This window comes from Micropterus dolomieu, linkage group LG21, assembly GCF_021292245.1.
Source record: "Micropterus dolomieu isolate WLL.071019.BEF.003 ecotype Adirondacks linkage group LG21, ASM2129224v1, whole genome shotgun sequence".
Lineage (NCBI taxonomy): Eukaryota > Metazoa > Chordata > Actinopteri > Centrarchiformes > Centrarchidae > Micropterus > Micropterus dolomieu.
This window is the reverse complement of record NC_060170.1, coordinates 7,904,404-7,924,537: the sequence shown is the minus strand read 5'-3', so window position 1 is coordinate 7,924,537 and position 20,134 is coordinate 7,904,404. Positions and strand designations below refer to the sequence as shown.

The following is a 20,134-nucleotide window of genomic DNA, read 5'->3' as shown; positions in this document are numbered from 1 at the left end:
TTAGAAACATTTTCCCGTGACTTGATGACAGAAAAACTACGGGGGTGCCTGCTGTGTGCGGACGGATACGAGCGGAAGCCGCGTTTGTTGTTCTTCCTTCTGTTTCCGAGACGTTCAGGGTCTAAACGGGTTCAACAGCCGTGTCTGCATGTCTCTACCAATTCCCTCTATAAATCGTCTTCTACTGCCCCCGAATGAAGGTAATGTCAATGCCGACTTTGCTCTTATGCTGCGGACACCCTGTCTAGGCTGTCTCGGGTTAAATCGTAAGCTAAATCCGCTTCCATATGCACAAACTCCGTCTCCCCGGCAGTCCGCCTCGGTGAGCCCGGGCGGCGTGCGCCCTGCAGCCGCTAGCCAAACAAATCCAGCGCCGTGCTTCAAGCTCGCCGGGCGGTTCACATGTCCATGCTCCGTTTCGACGATATTTTAATAGTTTTGACATTTTGAAATGCAGAAGTAGACACATCCAGAGGGCGTGTTTACCTCGTCGTCAGGTGTGACAGCTGGGGAGCGGTGGGCCGAACTTCTCCTGAACGGGCCCGTCTGTGTAACGTTACGTGCTTGTCACTTTTGACATTAAAGCTATGTTTGGATACTCGCCTCTCAGCTGTTTGCGGAGTTGCCATCGCCACATTGTTTCCATTTACAAAAACTCCCGCCTTGTTAAAATAATAACTCCACAGTTTCCAAAGCAACAGATTCAGGGATTACTGTAATATTTAGGTTATCTGTGACAGCCACAGGAGAAATGTTGACATCATCTCAGGCATGTGATGAAAGTCTCCGCTGCAACTTTCGTTTCGTGCCTTTCTCCATATGGTTATGATATGAACCAATGCCAGCAGGCCGTATATCTGTCTGCAACCGCTGTTGCCGCTTACTTGTGACCCAGTCGCTTGTAAACAGGTTATGTAAGTCTTATCCAAACTTGTTCACCCCCAGCTAACCTCGTGGCGGCTGGAAGCATAAAATCATGCACTCAGCTCTTTTCCCCTTTTGCACACTTCTTTAGCTCATGTGATGCATGGTGTTCAGAAGTTAGTGGATAATAACAGGTCATGCAATATTACACCTGTACTATATGTGTCCCTGAGGCATGCATGTTTAGCTGACCTGTATGGGCAGCAGACTGACAGCAGGGGAGTTTTAATAACCTGCCCGCTCCTGCTGCAAGCTGGGTGCTTTCTGAGAAGACTTCCTGCAGCTTCTAAAGGACAGCATTGTATGGTTGCTAATGGGTTGTTCACCACATATGAAATTCTTATATCTCTGACTGAGTAACTTTTTTTCCCCGCATGTGCATACTGCTTTCAAGCATTACTCATGGTGTTCTGAGGAAAATTTAGTAAAGCTGATAAGATAACCAAAGGCATTTATTTTTCATTGTATGCAGCAAGAACACTCAGGACACCTTGTCACTTAACATGAACTTTTAAGCCTTTTAATTGATTGCGTTAATCGAACTCTAAGGTGGTAGCTTGTCTTATATCATAACATAGATATTATACAAATTTATCTCGCCTTAGCAGTATATGTTTCTTTTTGAATACATTCATTATGTTTAGGCTACACAAAGTGTGTTAATAACAGCAATGTATCTTTTATTATAATGTCTTAACATGCTTTCCCAAAGAGTAATATTACATACATCCCCTTTTTTTTTGGTTTCTGTTTTTTAAAGCATAGGGCTGTAGACAAAATTGCAAAGAAGTTTCCAGACCTGCTTCCGTTTAGTTAAAGCTTTAGATGAAAGCTTGTTGAAGGCTAAAATGCGCATGCTTTGCTTGGTCAGATTTATTTCTGTCCTCTGCCCTTTAAAGTTCAACAACTGGGATATACAGGTGGAAGCTCTTTAAGTAGTTTTTCTTTCTGGTTAAGCTTGGCGATATGGTTTAAATCTGTAGCACAATCTCAATAAGAATAAATCTCCAGTAATGTGAGCCAAATGTGTACAAAGCTACATGTAAAATGGTCAAACTGATGTTCAGTGAACTGAACTGAGTCCCACTGTTATACACTGTACAAGCCCCAAAGTTTGTTGGTTTATATTTGGTAGCTTGGTTTATTAGTACAATGTCATGCTGCATTGGCACTTTAATTTCCATTGGGACTAATAAATTCTCTATCTGAAATTATTAGTTCAGATATTTAAATTAGTAACATCTGTTGATGCTCATCATGATATGATTTCACTGAAAGTCCTATTAAAGACAACGTATCAACTCATATATCAAACAAACAACTCAGCCATGCATTATTAAAACTGAAAATGTTTGGCAAGAAAAAGTTTGAGAAGTCAGCCAAAGTCCCGATTCAGACCAGAAACGCGTCTTGTAGCACTCTTCAGAGATTACAGACAAAATTAATTCAGAATAATGAACTTTGCATGAAGCTATTGAGGGCTGAGATCACATAGGACCTGATGAATGCCCAGCATGTGTTGAGTGTTGATTGTGACTCTTATTTGAGACTCTGCTGTTGGAGTGGAGGTCTGGATTCAGCACTAAAGTTCCAGCTGTTTGTTAATATTGAAAGTGTTGGCATCAATTTTTAAATTCAACCAGCTGCTGTGTAGATGAAAAGTTTATTTTTCTGATCGTCTCACAGAATTAGTTCTCTACCTTGATTAAGCTTACACTGTCCAAATTAATTCCTAAAATCACGGGCTGAATACCATCATATTGATGATTAAACGTATGACATCAGCGCCTCAGCTCTTTATATAGACGCCGGTTTTCATTGCAGCGTGTCGTAACTGTCCTCCAGGTGTTTTCTCTGTGGTTTTGGAGTGGAAAATCACCTCCACCCAGCAGCCGCATGCCGGTAAACTTTGTCTGAGGCTGCTGAGGTGCTTAACTCCTCCAGCCACTTGAAAAGGCAGACAGTCATTTATGTGGTTGATGTGTACGTTGGGAAGAATTTTGCACGTGGCTGTAGAATTTTGGGGGCTTGGAGAAAAAAATGTGACATCTAAGCCACTGATCACTGTTGGTGGATGTTACTGATCTGTGTGAGAAGAAACATGGGTCCGTTTCACACTCATCTGAACTCAGTTTTTTATGCAAGAACTCAGTTGTATTTCTTGGTGCTGGATGACTCGCAAAGAATAGTATTTGCTGTAGAGAAAAGCACAGATCCAAATTAAAACACACAGTATATTTTAAAACACACCACAGTTAGGAGAGGAAGGAATTAGTTGATTGTTCAATTAGTTGTTCGACAGAATACTAATCAGAAACACTTTATTAATAACTTCCAACTTCTCCAATGTGAGGCTTTTCTCTGTCACTGTAAATTAAATATATTTGGGGGTTTGACTGTTAGTTGGACAAAATAGGCAATTTGAAGATGTTTATGATTCTGGAAAACTGTGATGGACATTTTTATTACATTTTACAGACTAAATCAGTTATCAGTATAATAATCAAGAAAATAATTGGCAGGTTGATCAAAAAAAAAAGATTTACCTAGAAACAAACAAACATATTATTTAATACAGAATCCAAAAATATTTTTTATCACTTACCAAGTATCACAATTTTATTTATTTATATCTAGTTTTAAATGAATTTAAAAGTTATTTATTAATTGTCTTTGTATTTGTATTTTTTAATTGTAATTGTCTTTTTTTATTAAGCTTTAGAATGGTTAGAATTATTTTACCATTTCTACCTGATCCTTGTTACCTTTATTCCTTTATTTAAAGGAGCCCCGTGGAGATGTCTCATAAACAAAACCGAAGTTGTTACATTCAGGGTTACCCACCGAAACACACTGTGTGCATCATTGAGGTCTAACAAACACGCTGAGTGCATTTCCCTCATCATTAAACATTTGGAAATCCAACATTTTAGAAAGTATTTAAAATCCAGCCTTGTTTACATATGTGTTATCTAACCTGCTGTCTTCTTTACTTGTGCTGCCACATTGAAGCGTATCCTGGCGTGTTAGTGACACGAATAGTGACACCGCCAGTAGGGTTGTGTTTCTCGTCACCTGCATGCATCCTCATGTGAGATGCGCAAGATAAACAAAACAGGTATTCACTCATAGAAAAAAAAGCTCCATATGGCTGCTACAGGTCTAAAACTCCAGAAGGAAGCCTTAACTATGAGAACTGTAACACCTTTTATGGCGTTTTATTCATTCTTTTATTATTTGTTTGATTATTTGTCTATAGAGTCGTCCTGCTTTTTGCAGGATAAGTAGCTGCCACCTCAGTTTCAGCTAATGACTGTTTCTTGGTGTGTGAATTTAAAGTAAAATCTCTGTTCTTTGCTTTGTTTTTTAGATTAACAGGTATGCCAAAGGAAAAATATGATCCTCCAGATCCCCGCAGATGTTACACCATCATGTCAGCCGAGGATGCGGCCAATGGGAAAAAGTCTTACTGGGCCGAGCTGGAGATATCTGGTCAGTATAACCAACTCCCTCTGGGTCTGCTTCCATAAAAACACTCCAGCTGAGGCCTTGAAGCTCAGGTGTAAATCTGCACCTAAACAAATAGAAGTAAACCAGAAGAGTCCTGAGCCACAGGATTAAAAACCACTACAATACATTCTGTGCACTATTACAACATTAACAAATTAGCAAAATATTGTTGCTGTTAGTGTACCAGATGAAAATAATACAATTGAAAAAATACTTTACGTCAACATCCCGGTGAGAGTCAAAATAGAACAGTATGTCAGAAAATGTGTTTAAAAACCAGTATGGCAGTTCTCATACTGGTCTCCTACGTGTTTTGCACTGTATTCACTGTGTGCAAACTAAACTAAAGCTGATCTGTAATTTCTCATTTCTGCCGTTGCAGAAAGTAGCACTAGTAAAGTGGAGCTAAAAACGATTAAGCCATTAATCAAGATAAAATTAATCTGCAACAGTTTTGATAATCAAGCGAAACTGATTTATTGGGAAATAAAGATGGGAAAGATTTTTTGTTATTTTCTGACATTTTATATACCAAACAATTAGTTAGTTAATCATAAAAATGAGTCAATAGTAATAATTAATCTGCCCAGCTGAAAAGACACATTTCCTGACATGATACTGTTGGTTAAAGGACTCATAATTAAGATGTGACCCCAAACCCTCAGATGTCTCTTGACAACTTCGGACAGAATCACAGGGCTTCTTGGGTTAGGAGTTCATAGCTGGATGAATGTGAAACTGAAAACAGTATTAATGGTCAACAAACTTTCTCTGCCTGATTAAAAGTTAATAACATGCAACCAGGTGGTCATCAGGTTTCTGTTTTATTTTATTTAAACTTTTATCGATACTTATTAAATATGGGTCAGTCAGTGAAATGATGTAGGTTTCTTCCTGATCGAAGCTACAGAAGAACAGTCTAGAAATGAATGGTTTGTTTTTTCATCTGGTTTAATTCAGCTGTCTTTTTTTTCTGTAAATTCTTTATTACACTGCAGTAATGGGCCCCAGAGTCCTCTATTAATATTGGGTCATTCTGTTGAATTCAGTTAGTCTGGTTTTAGTGTGACATGATGGTCTAAGTGCTGTTTTGTGTGAATTTCCAGCCTGAAAAGAAATGGTTTAAAGCAAACAACAAATCAAACAATATCAATATTGACATCAGTTTTCAACAGAAGTCTTGTTAACAAAGTTTTTTTCCCCTTGGTTTGATTGATCACAAAGCTCAGATATACAATCAAGTGTTTTTCTAATGTGATCTCAAAGTGATACATCTTTGTAAAGACCATCTGTTGTAACTGTTACCTGTGTTTGTTTTGACACAGGGCGGGTGAGGAGTCTGAGCACCTCGTTATGGACGCTCACCCACCTGACGGCGCTGCACATCAATGACAACAACCTGACCCGAATCCCGCCGGACATCGCCAAGCTGCCCAACCTGGTCTACCTGAACCTGTCATCAAACAAGCTCCGCAGCCTACCCGCCGAACTGGGCAACATGGTCTCTCTCAGGTATGCTGTCCAAAAATCATTTTTGTTGGTCCTGGTCAGGAGAGTCCTGAGATACTTTTAGGAACATCAGTGCACACAGTGCAGTGAAAACATGGGCAGACTGAATTTATTAGAACGGCGAGCTTCATTACAGCAGCAGCCTGCATGAAATACACGGTGTTCATCCTTTAACTGTGTCTCCATTAGGAATGCACGATTTTGAGAAAGAGTCATATTGCAATTATAGTGGACAATATTGCGATTTGCAGGTGCATGTCAATTATAATGGAACAAATGGTATTATGACTCTACTTGCTTAATTTTCAAGGAAAATGCACAAACACTGACATTTTGAAATGTGAATTTCTCAACTTGAACAAAGTTACGATAAACAATATTTATAACAATAAGTAGTAAAACAGATGTAAAATAGAACAAGGGGAGCGTGTTGCTCTACGGAGGAGGCGGCTAGAAGGAGCAAGTATTGGCACAATGACATCCTGACACAACCATACACCACACATCCTTTTGCTAAATTCACATCTGTCCACTGCAGAAACACTATCCACAACCTGGAGGAGGAACTGTACATGAGTGTATTAGTATAATATTATAACATTAAATAAAGTGTATAATGTTCAGTTAATAGTTTACTGTTAGTATAACAATAATATATTCATTACTATATTCATTATAATTTCATATAATAGTATACTATTTTACTACTAGTTGAACATTAAATCCAGTTTCATTTCTGTGGGTTGTTTTTATTCTTTAAATCATCGTGCAAGCAAAAGGCACTACATGTGTATCTAATTGGTTAATGCCAAGTACTAACTTGTCAATAATCATATTGTTCAACATTCGAAAGTTTGCTGTAGTACTATGTCAAAATATTTTTAATGCCCCCCCCCCCCCGCCCCATCCAGGCTGTGGTCGGTTGACGAAAAGTGACTGACAAGCACGTCGGCTTTATGAAAAGTTGAACATGTTGAACAACTAAAGACACCACCACAGCTAACATTAGATGGCCAGCAAGCCAAAACCAAGCCTTCCTTATCTTGTCCCTGTTTTCTTCTGTCTTACCGCTTCAGCTGCCGATGACGTCTGTCTGTCTCTGTCACAGAGCGACCGGAGCACCGGCATTTCTCTCGTTGCTCCGGTGACCAGTCTGACTATGTTTTGAACGGTTAGCAGCGGGGCGGGGAAGGGGGTTTTGGTAGGTTGTTGTCTTAAAAGTTGCTCTGCTCATAAATCATTTTTCTGATTGCTCGTAGGCTTATCTGTTTATAGAGGCACATGCTAGAGCCCAGTGTGGGCGGAGATAATGAGCAGACTGCAGCGCACACACCTTTTCTGTTTTATTAAGTCGCACACTTTTTGCGATTATGACATGACAACATCGCGATTGTGATTTGATTAATCATGCAGCCCTGGTCTCCAATAAGAGATGGTATATGCTGGATACTCAAAACAGGCTTTTTAAATATGGAAAGAAAAACTTACATACCATTAGGTTTTGTCACAGAGCTTTAGTGGATGGGTAAATATATTGTAAGATACAATCACAGTACACAGTATGTAATATTGCATCGCAGTAGGGATCTATGTTGTTACGTAGTTTATTTTCTGGAAATTCAATATAGTTTGCTATAAACTGCAGAGCAAGTACACTGGATTTTGTCTCTGATCACTTACATTGCAAGCACATTAGCAAAGGATCTCTAAATGAACAGGAGGAGCCATCATTATTTTAAGACAGACTTGTGCAAATATTCTTTGAAATAAATGACAAAGATGCAATTCAAACTGTAAACACTGACTGTAGCATTGAAACCATGTATGAATTTCAGATGAAATGTGTGCATGGTCGAATGTAATAAATAATAACAATAAATGTTATATAATTTGTCTGTGCTTTGAAAGCATGCAGTGTTTGGATAATCCAGTTAGCCTATTTGCTGACATTTGTCCACCTGTTTGAAGTTTACACACAGGACTGAATCTTGTTATGACTTAATTTGTTTTTAAGCTTTCACTTAAATTAACAGTGCATATTTTGAAAAATGAATTATTCTTTGGGCTCATTCAAGGGATTACGTTCCAAACAATCCCAAAGCATAGAAGAAAAGTTCTCAAAAACATGATGATTAAAACACGGTGATCAAACACTCAGGAGAAAGAGGAAGATTATAAAATGTGTGGGAGAGAATAGCTATCCTGCGAGGCTCACAAAAGCAGCTCGCTTCAAAACAAACAACGTCGAAGATGACAAGCAACGATAGGGAAGACGTAACTGAAGTGACAACAAATGACAAAGTGGTCGAAGAGGTTTTGACAAGGAATTACCGCGCTGTAGGAGAAAGTTTGTGAGAGAAAGAAAAGACTTAGACACAAAATACTGAGATTTTTGTCCTATTTCTTTTTTGCAGGGAATTGCTTTTAAACAACAATCTTTTACGAGTTCTGCCTTATGAACTTGGGAGGCTTTTCCAGCTACAAACCCTGGGGCTCAAAGGTGAGTCTTTTCTTTTATTACTACCATTCAGACCAAGAACTCAGTTGTATAGTTTAAATTAAATTCTGACAGTTTTAGATTTCCACTATCCCACTATTGTGGATACTTAAAACTGAAGTGGCTGGTAAATTAAGGCAAACGTGTGAGTTTACAGCTTTCCATTTTTATATATAGTTTAAAATTTATTATCTGGTCATTTTGCAGGAAACCCTTTGTCCCAAGACATCCTCAATCTGTACCAGGAGCCGGACGGAACCAGAAAGCTTTTGAACTACATGCTTGACAATCTAGCAGGTAAATGGCTGAGTCGCTTCACCTTACCACACAACCATTTATTGGAACTCATGCATATTTAAACAGCAGTTTATTGTAAACCTGAGCAACGCTGGTATATCATAGCAGGTGTACCATTGTGTTTTGTCACAAAGACGCTTATCCTTAATTTCTCCCTGCACTGCCCTGTTTCCAGTGCACCCAGAACAGCTCCCTCAAAGACCTTGGATCACTCTGAAAGAGCGAGACCAAATGATTCCCACAGGTACGTTCATCAGGGTCAGAGTGACTGCAGGTTATACCTTCAACTTTCCGTTGGAGTAGAGATTGTGTGTGTCTAGGTGAGATGCATATTTGTTTTCACTTAAGCTGCATCAGGCTAGATTTTTATATGAAATGTCACTTCTTTCATCAACTTAAATCTCCAATTGTGGCATCGTATCTCCACTTACTGAAACACTGTTTCTCTTTCTGCACAAATGAAACTGTGATGGTCAGTGATTTGTTTACTGATAGCAATTTTAGTAAAGCATGTTGTCTCTTAAACCAGTGGTTCCCAACCTGGTGGTCAGAAACCACTAATGGCTCTCAAGTTAACTCAAGAGAAACCTGAGGTGGTAGAAGAGGAAATAGCACCAATCAACTACCAATGTCAGATGGATTGTCTGAAATATTAAAATCACCAGCAACAGTATTCAAATCTTTTTCCAATTTCCAAGAACAATTTAACCTCCCTCTATAGGTACTTCCAGATAAGACACTATATCACGAACCATAAAGAACAGGAGATGGTCAGCAAAGGCCCATACTAAATAGAATATTTTCTCACTGTACTGGAGAAGCACTTGCCAAAAAAACCACACATATCTCACATATACAAAAGGCTGACATCTGACGCTCCACAAATCACAGACTATATTAAGGAAAAATGGGAACTGGAATTAAATGTTATAATTAAAAACACGAATACTAGACTGTCTGATAATCCCATTTTTTGGGAAGAATGCTAAAAAGCATTGATGTAAGAGGGTGTAGAGTTTCACTTAGTTGCCAAGTAGGATGAAACTTACTCACAGCCTCATCCTTTATTTATAAAGCCCATTTAAACAACACTAATTAGTTAGTTAGTTAGTTAGTTAGTTAGTTAGACTTAATTGTTCCTGGGATGTTGCTCTTTTTCAGAGCACTGTACATTACAGGGGAGACACTCATCATCACAATACTTACAAATAGAAATACCTGGAAGTACAACAGTACAACAGGTGAAAAAAGCGGACAAAAAGCTGTTTGCATGTCCAAAATATAAAAATGGCCCTTGTGTATGTTTCAGTTGTGGGGGCAGTCCTTTCATACGTTTACACGGAGCCAAAAATGAGAAACATGCTGATAAAACAAGGGGAAGGCGCAGAAGATTTTTTTTTTTTAAGGTCAAAAATGAATGATTTAATAAATAAAACAATGTTTTTTTTCTTGGATAAGCCTTTATTTTCTCTATTTCATATCACACTGTAGGTAAAATGGGTTTAAAACGAAATCCAGTTCCATCTAATGTACAGACATTAGAGTGGTGTTTTTATTGAACTCTGGACTCTGGCATTTGGATTATTTGGACTTGCCTGTAAAAGACATTTTCTTTTGATGGGAGGTGGTTTCCATTGTACCTCCAAAACACTGATTTATGTAGAAACTTCCCTGTGTTGGCTTTGATTATTGCTGTGCTTATTTCTGAGGATTCTGTTTGGTGGTCAACTTCTCTTCTCCTCTCCGTCCTCTCCTGCAGCTGTGTTCACGGTCATGTGCTACAACGTGCTGTGTGATAAGTACGCCACGCGACAGCTATACGGCTACTGTCCATCATGGGCCCTCAACTGGGAGTATCGGAAGAAAGGCATCATGGAGGAAATCACCAGCTGTGACGCCGACATCATCAGCCTGCAGGTAAATGATGAATTTGAAAGTCTGCTGCTCACTGGCTCTGAATACACATACACTCAAACCATGGCTCAAATCACCCACCCAAACTAGCAGCAGAGGGAGGCTTCGGCAGACTACGCTGGATGCAGAGTCTGGGAGAAGCAGATAAACAAAAGCAGGACAAGCAATCAAATGCCATAGCGAAGTGGATAGCTACACACTGCATGCTGATTAGTAATGGGGAAGATGTCGATCTGAGGAATGTTCTTAAAATCACAACGTAGTCGCTCGGCCCCGCGGGGTTGCTCTGCTCTTCTCAGGTGAATAGACAGGAGACAAGCGCTCTGTGAGTAAATCGCAGGTGCTCTATGGATAGTTACCATGGCAACGGCTTCCATGCGCTAAACAGCTGTAGCCTATTTAACTTAAATTCAAATTATAGGTTAACGTTACATAACTTTACCTGATTGGCCTTCATCTAATTTTGCGGGGATGCTCTGCCATGCCGTGACGCTGGCATGGCTAAATGAATGTGTCACTGGACCAAACAACTTTTACAAGTTTTTTAGAGTAGAAGAGAGAGTGTTTGCTTTTTTTAAAGCTAAAATGTACTTGATTTTGACTGGATGTGATTGTAGCAGTTTACATTCTTGCTCAATCTCACTTGTGACCCACCACCTGCCTATACAGTGACTTCTAACAGCCAAGCGAGGATGATTCACTCAGAACGTCCGTTTTAGTAGAGCATGAGGCTGATTTATTGAGCCGTTTAGTCGCGTCAGTGCCGTAATTATTTGTGCTCTGTGGAGAGCAGCGGCTATCAAGTCCTCAAGTAAGTCCAGAGTATCCAACCATTCCCCTTCAACACAAGCAAGTCATTGTCAAATAGATAAAGAGGTAAACATTACTGATTACCTGTCCTCAGTTTAGTTTGTTTGTTTTCCCGCTAATATCCTTATTTCCTGCTAATATCACTTCCAAAATTCACCAGTCTCTTTAACTGTCTTACAAATTACCAGGATGCTTCAAAGACATTTGGGAATATTTTTGAATTTTCAGAAGTTCCGAAAATCAGGGAAAAGGGAGAAAAACAGAGAAACTGCTTTATTGGCATGAATGTATAACAACAGTATTGCCAATTATTATATTTTACAACTTCACTTCTATTTATTCTCATAAGATGTTATTTTTGGGCAGGGTTTTGTGGAAATCGAATTATTAAGCTGTTAACTAAACTATATCAAAATGGAAAGTTCTTTACAACATGTGCTACATGGGCTTGGACAAAACCCAAAATCCATCTTTGAAATGGAAAGTTATAGAGATATTGTGGATTTTTGTATGGAAAAAAACAGGAACATTGTTTTTAAATGATGAATATTCAAAGAAGAAAGATCCGGTTGAGAGAACTGACATGTGGAAATGAGAACAGCCAGTCATCCTTGGTATGCGATTCATGTTTAACAAATCTCAGTTGACCTTGGTTAGTCTTTCCCATGAGAGAGAGTTTGTTTGTTTTTTACTTTTATGTTAAGGCATCAAGATGCAGTAACCTCATCTGGTGAACTGGGGATTTTATATGTGCTATTTATATTTGGCTGATAGTTGCTCTCACTCTAGTGTCACAGTTAGTAACACTTTCATACATAGATTTCATTGACTTTTTTTTTGATGGCATTTCTTTCGTTGTTTGTCTCTGTAGGAGGTGGAGACAGAGCAGTACTACACCTTGTTTCTGGAAACGCTAAAGGAGCGTGGCTACGATGGCTACTTCTGTCCAAAGTCTCGTGCCAAACTGGTTTCTGAGCAGGAGAGGAAACATGTTGACGGCTGTGCTGTGTTCTTCAAGACAGAGAAGTGAGTTTTACTTTTTACACTTTACAGAACATGCCTTATTGAGTACATTTGTGTGTAGGTTGTTGTATTGTTTGGATTTCCGAGAATGTTTTCTGTTTGACCTAAGTGACATTTAGAGCGGTGGAGCTTTACAGAAGTTGATGCGAAACTGACTTTTCATTCATGTGTTTACATCATAAATTTAACTGAGTTTTCAAAGTACTGCATTGATTTTTATGCCGCTTTGTGGATGTTTTTGCAGGTTCACTTTGGTCCAGAAACACACTGTGGAGTTCAACCAGGTGGCCATGGCGAACTCTGAGGGCTCAGAGGTCATGCTGAACAGAGTGATGACCAAAGACAACATCGGGGTGGCCGTGCTGCTAGAGGTCAACAAGGACATGTTCTCTGATGGTAAGAACAGACACACACTCCCTTGTCTTGTTGTACCGTAATCCAGTGCAACACTTTTCAGGCCTCCAAGTGCTTCCAGCTTCCCAGAAACAAGTGAAAAAGTTCACAGACCTTCGGGTCAACGTCTCCATTGCTTGTTTTTCCAGTCAACGTCCCACCATCAAAAGATATTCAATTTCCAATGATGTAACACAAGAAATGCGATTCAGAAGCTGATAAATTCATGATAAATCGATAATCAAAATGGTTTTCTGTTGAACAATAAACCAAATAATAGTTTCGGCACATGTAGATTTATCAATCAAGGAAATATTTACTATACATGTGAACTGACCCCCACACATTTGTACTTCTTAAGTTCAACCGTTAAAAAGACCATACACAGGTTTTTCATTAATGCACAATATATATATGGATCCTCGGTGGCACTGTTGCAATATAGTGTAGCCAAAAATAAATGAACAACATTGCAGTCAGCTTCTAACCAGAAATCCAAAATTATGGGTTTGCCAAGTAAATAAAAGTAATACAGGAAAATGTATTTTTGCCACTAGGTGTCACTAGTGACTGTGATTAAAAGTCAACAGAATCCACTAGATGTCATTCAGTGGAGGGATCAGTATGTTATATATAAATAAATGTACAGAATATATGGGTTGGTTATGAAAATATACTTCATCTGTTTCACGAATATCTTTTGTTGTGGTTTGAATGTATGAGTATTTGTCAGTCCATTGATTAAACTTTGTAGTTAGTGACACGCAACAATGCTTTGCTCCATGTATTTAACCGTGGCCGTACATGTTCAGTAGAACTGCCTCCGGGGGTTTTCTATTTTATGTCCCTCCATCTCATTCTTGTGATGTCTCAGATAGGGCTGTACATAACGATTATTTTTTGATTAGTTGATATCTAACGACTAATTTTGTGTATTCTAAATGAAAAAAAAGTTGCCTTTTACTCAATTATCATACCAATTTATCCAAAATAAATATCAAAAACATGTCTAATCAATAAATCAATATTTTATTCAATCATGCTGATGAAGCACATTCGAATAATGAGAATAGCAACATATCTTAAAATGAATCCAATTTCCTCCTCACTGATATGTTGTGATATAACAATAAGACATTAATTAGGCTACTTAAAACTTTAAATGTTTTTGACATGGATTTATTTCAATATTGAGTAATATACAGTAGGATAATTAAATTATTTCTGCATCAGTGTGGGGCAAAGAAAATAACATAATAATATTAATAAAATGATAAACGTTACCATGGCAGCAGTGTGGCAGAAATTACTTTTAACATGAAGGCGACGAAGAAATACATCTTAACGGACCACGTGTCCTCGTGCTGATAATGTACCGTGCTTGTGTGGGGACAGAAAGTAAACACAATTTGTCAGTGCTCCGGGATACTTAATCAGTATCAGCATCAGTTGTGCTGCAGTGAAGCTATTAATACTCCCAAACAGAAAGCGAAAGCGCGGTCTTGTCTGGAGCTCATCCCGGGGAATCCCTGCTAAAACCGCATGCAGCGATACTTGAAGGCATGTAATGCGAGTCGACGTATTTACGTAATCGATTACGTTGACGAAACACCCCAGACCTAATCTCCGAGAATCTCAAAAATTTCTTAAAATTGATCACAAACGTCCACTTGGGCTCAAGGACGAACGGATTAAATTTTAGTTGTCAAAGGTTAAATGTCACTGATATCAAAACGACCTTAACATACACGTTCAACTAACTCAAGCAGTAATTGCAGTAATTATAACAAAATTTCACGCAGAAGTTTCATGGGAGACCGCGATGAAGTGATGACAAAAATGGGAGATTGTGACCATATTTCACTGTTGGTCAAACACTGAATAGGCGATGCTTTTGTCTAAGGTCACTGAGTGGGGCGGCACAATGAATAAACAATAACTAGCGCGGTACAGGCTTTCCTCAACAACTATCTATCTATCAATACATCTGTCCATCTATCTATCTATCTATCATTAACAATGTATATTCAAGTCATGTATCATCAATATAGTGAAAACTACACATTTGGCCATAAAATACACTTTATACATTTTTATGCAAGTGGTCACTACATATTTTATGAGTCTGGACAGACATGGACGTAAACTGCAACTTGACTGGTCGACAGAAGTGTAACTGCAGGACAGTAACTCTAGTTCACTCATGCTCTGTAAATCTCTCTCTTCCTTTTTATTATGTGATTTTACTTTCTCAGCACTTCTTTAGTTTCTCAAGTTACATCAGAGCTTTGTACTTTTCTGTAACCAAAATAAGTCCATGGTCAGGTTTAATTTGGTGGTTTGGGGGTTTTAATAAAAAGTTTTCACTCTTGTAATTTGTTTGTTTGCTTGTGGTTTAGGTTATGACATTTCTATAATCCCTTGTAGGTTTATTTTATCTCACCTAAACAGTTTTTAAACATTTGACCTCTTTTTTTTCGTCTTTGTTTTCAGGCATGAAACCACCACAGGAGAGGCAGCTGATACTGGTGGCCAACGCCCACATGCACTGGGATCCAGAGTACTCGGACGTCAAGTTGATCCAAACTATGATGTTCTTGTCGGAGCTGAAGAGCATCGCTGAGAGGGCCTCAGGCTCTGCTGCGAATGGTTCACCGACCTCCTCCGACCCATCCTCCATCCCCATCGTCATGTGTGCTGACCTCAACTCGCTGCCCGACTCCGGTGGGATTGTCTCACTTTCCAGGAGTCTTTTTTTAACATTTTAGTCTCACACTCAGTCTCTCAGTCCTCTTCAATTTATGTTGCACCAAATTTAGTTGTGCGTTTGTTTTATGGTGTCATTGTTGGATAAATCTGTATGAAATAATGTTATTTGCACAGTGTGATTCTCCCAAACTAATGTAGTGTTTAGTCTCATAAATGATGCAGCTGGACACTATACTGTATATGCATAAAGATAAACACAGACAGGGTTTTATAAAATAGGATGGATGTTCTCCATTAATGTCATGGTGCACCTTTACAACAAAATTTTACCTTTGTATGATCCAGGTGTGGTGGAATACCTGAGCAACGGAGGAGTGGCCGAGAACCACAAGGACTTCAAGGAGCTACGATATAATGAATGTCTGACCAACTTCAACTGCAACGGCAAAAACGGCAACTCTGATGGAAGCATCTCACACAGCTTCCAGCTGAAGAGCGCCTATGACAGCAATCTGATGCCTTACACCAACTACACATATGACTTTAAGGTAAAAACCTCCTCTGTGTGTTAGCAAGTTTTCAATACCTAATTTGCTGCTTATTTTCCAATGCAGGCGGTACCACTTTAGACGTGGATCTATTTCTCCTTCTATTATAGACTGCTACTGGTCTCCATTTCGGTAAGGTAGCAACAGACTCTTGAAACTTGCACAACTTGGGTGAATTACACAGCTCAAGAAATTTTCAAAAAGTCTACTAATAGATTCTCAAATTTTTACTGCCTGGAACAATTAAAAAAATACAGTATCTCACAAAAGTGAGTATACCCCACACATTGTTGTAAATATTTGATTATATCTTTTCAAGTGTAAAACTGGAGAAATGACACTTTGCTACAATGTAAAATAGTAAGTGTACAGCTTGTATAACAGTGTAAATTTGCCATCCCCTCAAAATAACACATCACGCAGCCATTAATGTCTAAACCGCTGGCAACAAAAGTGAGCACACCCCTAAGTGAAAATGTCCAAATTGGGCATAAAGTGTCAAGTTTTTGTGTGGCCACAATTATTTTCCAGCACTGCCTTAACCCTCTTGGGCATGGAGTTCACCAGAGCTTCACAGGTTGCCACTGGAGTCCTCTTCCACTCCTCCATGACGACATTACAGAGCTGGTAGATGTTAGAGACCTTGCGCTCCTCCACCTTCCGTTTGAGGATGTCCCCCAGATGCTCAATACAATTTAGGTCTGGAGACATGCTTGGCCAGTCCATCACCTTTACCCTCAGCTTCTTTAGCAAGGCAGTGGTCATCATGGAGGTGTGTTTGGGGTCATTATCATGTTGGAAGACTGCCCTGCGGCCCAGTCTCTGAAGGGAGGGGGATCATCGTTCCCTCAATGAACTCCCCAGCACTCATGCAGCCCCAGACCGTGACACTCCCACCACTATGCGTGACTGTAGTCAAGACACACTTCTTTTTGTGCTCCTCACCTGGTTGCCGCAACACACGCTTGACAAAATCTGAACCAAATAAGTTTGTCTTGGTCTCATCAGACCACAAGACATGGTTCCAGTAATCCATGTCCTTAGTCTGCTTGTCTTTAGCAAACTGTTTGCGGGCTTTCTTGTGCATCATATTTAGAAGAGGCTTCCTTCTGGGACGACAGCCATGCAGACCAATTTGATGCAATGTGCGGCATGTGGTCTGAGCACTGACAGGCTGACCCACCACCCCTTCAACCTCTGCAGCAATGCTGGCAGTACTCATACGTCTATTTCCCACTGACAACCTCTGGATATGACGCTGAGCACATGCACATGCACTCAACTTTTTTGGTCGACCATGGCGAGGCCTGTTCTGAGTGGAACCTGTCCTGTTGCTGAAGCTCAGTTTCAGGGTCTTGGCAATCTTCTTATAGCCCAGGCCATCTTCACTCAGAGCTACCATTCTTTTTTTCAGATCCTCAGAGAGTTCTTTGCCATGAGGTGCCATGTTGAACTTCCAGTGAACAGTATGAGGGAGTGTGAGAGCGATAACACCAAATTTAACACACCTGCTCCCCATTCAGACCTGAGACCTTGTAACACTAACGAGTCACATGACACCAGGGAGGGAAAATGACTAATTGGGCCCAATTTGAACATTTTCGCTTAGGAGTGTACTCACTTTTGTTGCCAGCAGTTTAGACATTAATGGCTGTGTGATGTGTTATTTTGAGGGGACAGCAAATTTAAACTGTTATACAAGCTGTAGACTCTCAATACTTTACATTGTTGCGTCATTTCTTCAGTGAGGTCACATGAAAAGATATGATCAAATATTTACAAAAATGTGAGCTTGGAAAAGCTTGGAGGCCCAGTGTAATTGTAAATAAATAAGTTTATCATCAAGGCATCAAGTTAAAGGACGTGTACTGTTCAACAGTAAGTGTTCAGAAAACCGAATCTAGCTGATGTGATGCAGTAATTGCCATAACATAATTTCATACATGTGGGATGTTTTATATCATTATGAGTGGTTTTGCTGTGGGTGATCCTAGTGGGAATGGAAAGCTCTGAACATTGCAGTGTGTGAGCTATGATTTACCCTTTAGAAAACCAAGCACATCTATCCGGTATTTGAATCTGCATTTGCCTTGTGGTTTCTGGTTCCAAATGAGTCATGCAGGCGTTTGACTGTTTTTTTCTGCACCTGAATTTTTACATTAGTATTAATGGACTTCCCCAACTGTCTTAGACAAACCTCTAACATATAGACGGTCTAACAGAAACACTGATTTCCTTGACTACACTGAGTTGCACAGATGCATCATCAATGAGTTTTTGTTTACTTTAGTGTAAACAAATGAACACATTGGATGACTAATGAATGGTAAGAAATGCAAATGAAATGAGTCAAGCTCAGTGTGCATACATCCACCATCCAAAGTGCAGAGAGCACCAAGTTTTCTGGTATGGAAATATTCAGTGGGCTTATGCTTCAGTCAACAACATTATTAGCAGGTGTAGATTAAAATTACTTAGCTACTACTGACTTGGTTTTATTCCTTGATGTAAACATTAACCCTTCCTATACCAGCCTGACAAACACGGCAACGGCATCGGCCTTACAGCGCCTCTAAAGCTCACTAATAAACGTAATATCACGTTTGCATAATCCATACAAAATCCAAAGTGTTAAAATAACAAAATACTGTTCATTTTTAATTTTTCTGAATTGGGTGTTTTCAATTTAAACAGATTTTATCATCAGAAAGAGTGTGTAATGATGTGGTGAATGAATACAATTTCAACAACTCAATAAGAAAAAATATTACAAATGTTATAAATATCAATGTATCAAAACAAATGGGCATATAGAAATGTTCAAATGTACGTGTAATTATTAGACAAATAAATCATCCCCTATTAAATAGGTTATTTCTTGATTATCATTTATTCCCACAGAACTTCTGCAGAACAGCCACCCTAAGCTACTTGATGTAGATTTAGATTTTTTCTAATGGAATATCTGAGTCCGCCCACACAGCCACGAAGTCTTCAATAAGGCCTTGTCTTGCACGTAGTCTGTCTAAAAGAAGGTCTTTCATCTTCCAATGTGGTTGCACTTTTGAGAGTGTGTTGAAGGGATGAGCTCTAGTTATCTAGCACGCTGACCTCGATATGACCACGTCTGTCTGTGTCTCTGTGTGTGCGTGTATCCTCTCTTGGTGGTAAATCAACAGAGAGAGCAGAGGAGAGAATCAGGGTGCTTGTAAATGACACGTAAATGACACCAAAACATCGCAGTATAGTTTTTACGTGCTGTGAATCAGACGCATATAATTCTAGGGAAAACCCTGATTTTTATAAATTGCAACCACATTTTGGCAGATTCCGTGACATGTCACGTTTAACAGCTGATTCAATTTTTATTATCAAATTCCCCCAATTCCGTCCGCGTTTACCGCATCGCATCACAGTCTCCTGGCAGTAGTTTCAGGTTTGGCGTACATAAATCAAAGTGATGTCTCATCTAATTATTGGCCTGAATGTGAATAAGCACATTTCCCCAGACTTTCCCCTTAAGATAAAATTAAAAAAATATATTTGAAAGGTTTACCATATTTTGTCAAATAGAATTTTTTTTCATAAAATTAACAGAACTTTTCATCACCAGTTTTCGATACTCACTGATGCGAACACATTTCCACCGCAACTCAGAATATATTAAATTTGAATGCCCGGCCCTCAAATTTATATCACATGATGTCTTTGTATCTGCAGGGTGTGATCGACTACATCTTCTTCTCCAAGACTCACATGAGTGTCCTGGGCCTGCTGGGACCGCTGGACAGCCAGTGGCTCATCGACAACAACATCACCGGCTGCCCCCACCCCCACATCCCCTCGGACCACTTCTCCCTGTTGGCCCAGCTGGAGCTGCAGCTTCCCCTGTCCCACCCGCTCAACCCCCTCAACGGGCTGCACCTGCCGGTCCACAGGTAGTGCAGCCTGAGAGAGCCCTACCCACCCTTCTTACCCCACCTTCAAACACTGCCCCCCC

The 20,134-nt window shown here is 39.5% G+C and overlaps 1 protein-coding gene across 1 annotated transcript in view; it reads left to right on the top strand.

Annotated features, from left to right (window-relative positions):
- Positions 1–53: 53 nt before the first annotated feature.
- cnot6l (CCR4-NOT transcription complex, subunit 6-like) overlaps positions 54–20,134 on the top strand; it is a 91,437-nt gene continuing 71,356 nt past the window's right edge. The window contains exons 1-12 of the mRNA XM_046035696.1: positions 54–200; positions 4,295–4,416; positions 5,760–5,946; positions 8,358–8,443; positions 8,648–8,737; positions 8,913–8,981; positions 10,497–10,654; positions 12,333–12,487; positions 12,729–12,880; positions 15,371–15,601; positions 15,932–16,134; positions 19,855–20,127. Coding sequence (XP_045891652.1) covers positions 4,305–4,416; positions 5,760–5,946; positions 8,358–8,443; positions 8,648–8,737; positions 8,913–8,981; positions 10,497–10,654; positions 12,333–12,487; positions 12,729–12,880; positions 15,371–15,601; positions 15,932–16,134; positions 19,855–20,076 — 1,665 coding nt within the window. The 5' untranslated portion in view covers positions 54–200; positions 4,295–4,304 and the 3' untranslated portion in view covers positions 20,077–20,127. The remainder of the gene's footprint in view (positions 201–4,294; positions 4,417–5,759; positions 5,947–8,357; positions 8,444–8,647; positions 8,738–8,912; positions 8,982–10,496; positions 10,655–12,332; positions 12,488–12,728; positions 12,881–15,370; positions 15,602–15,931; positions 16,135–19,854; positions 20,128–20,134) is intronic.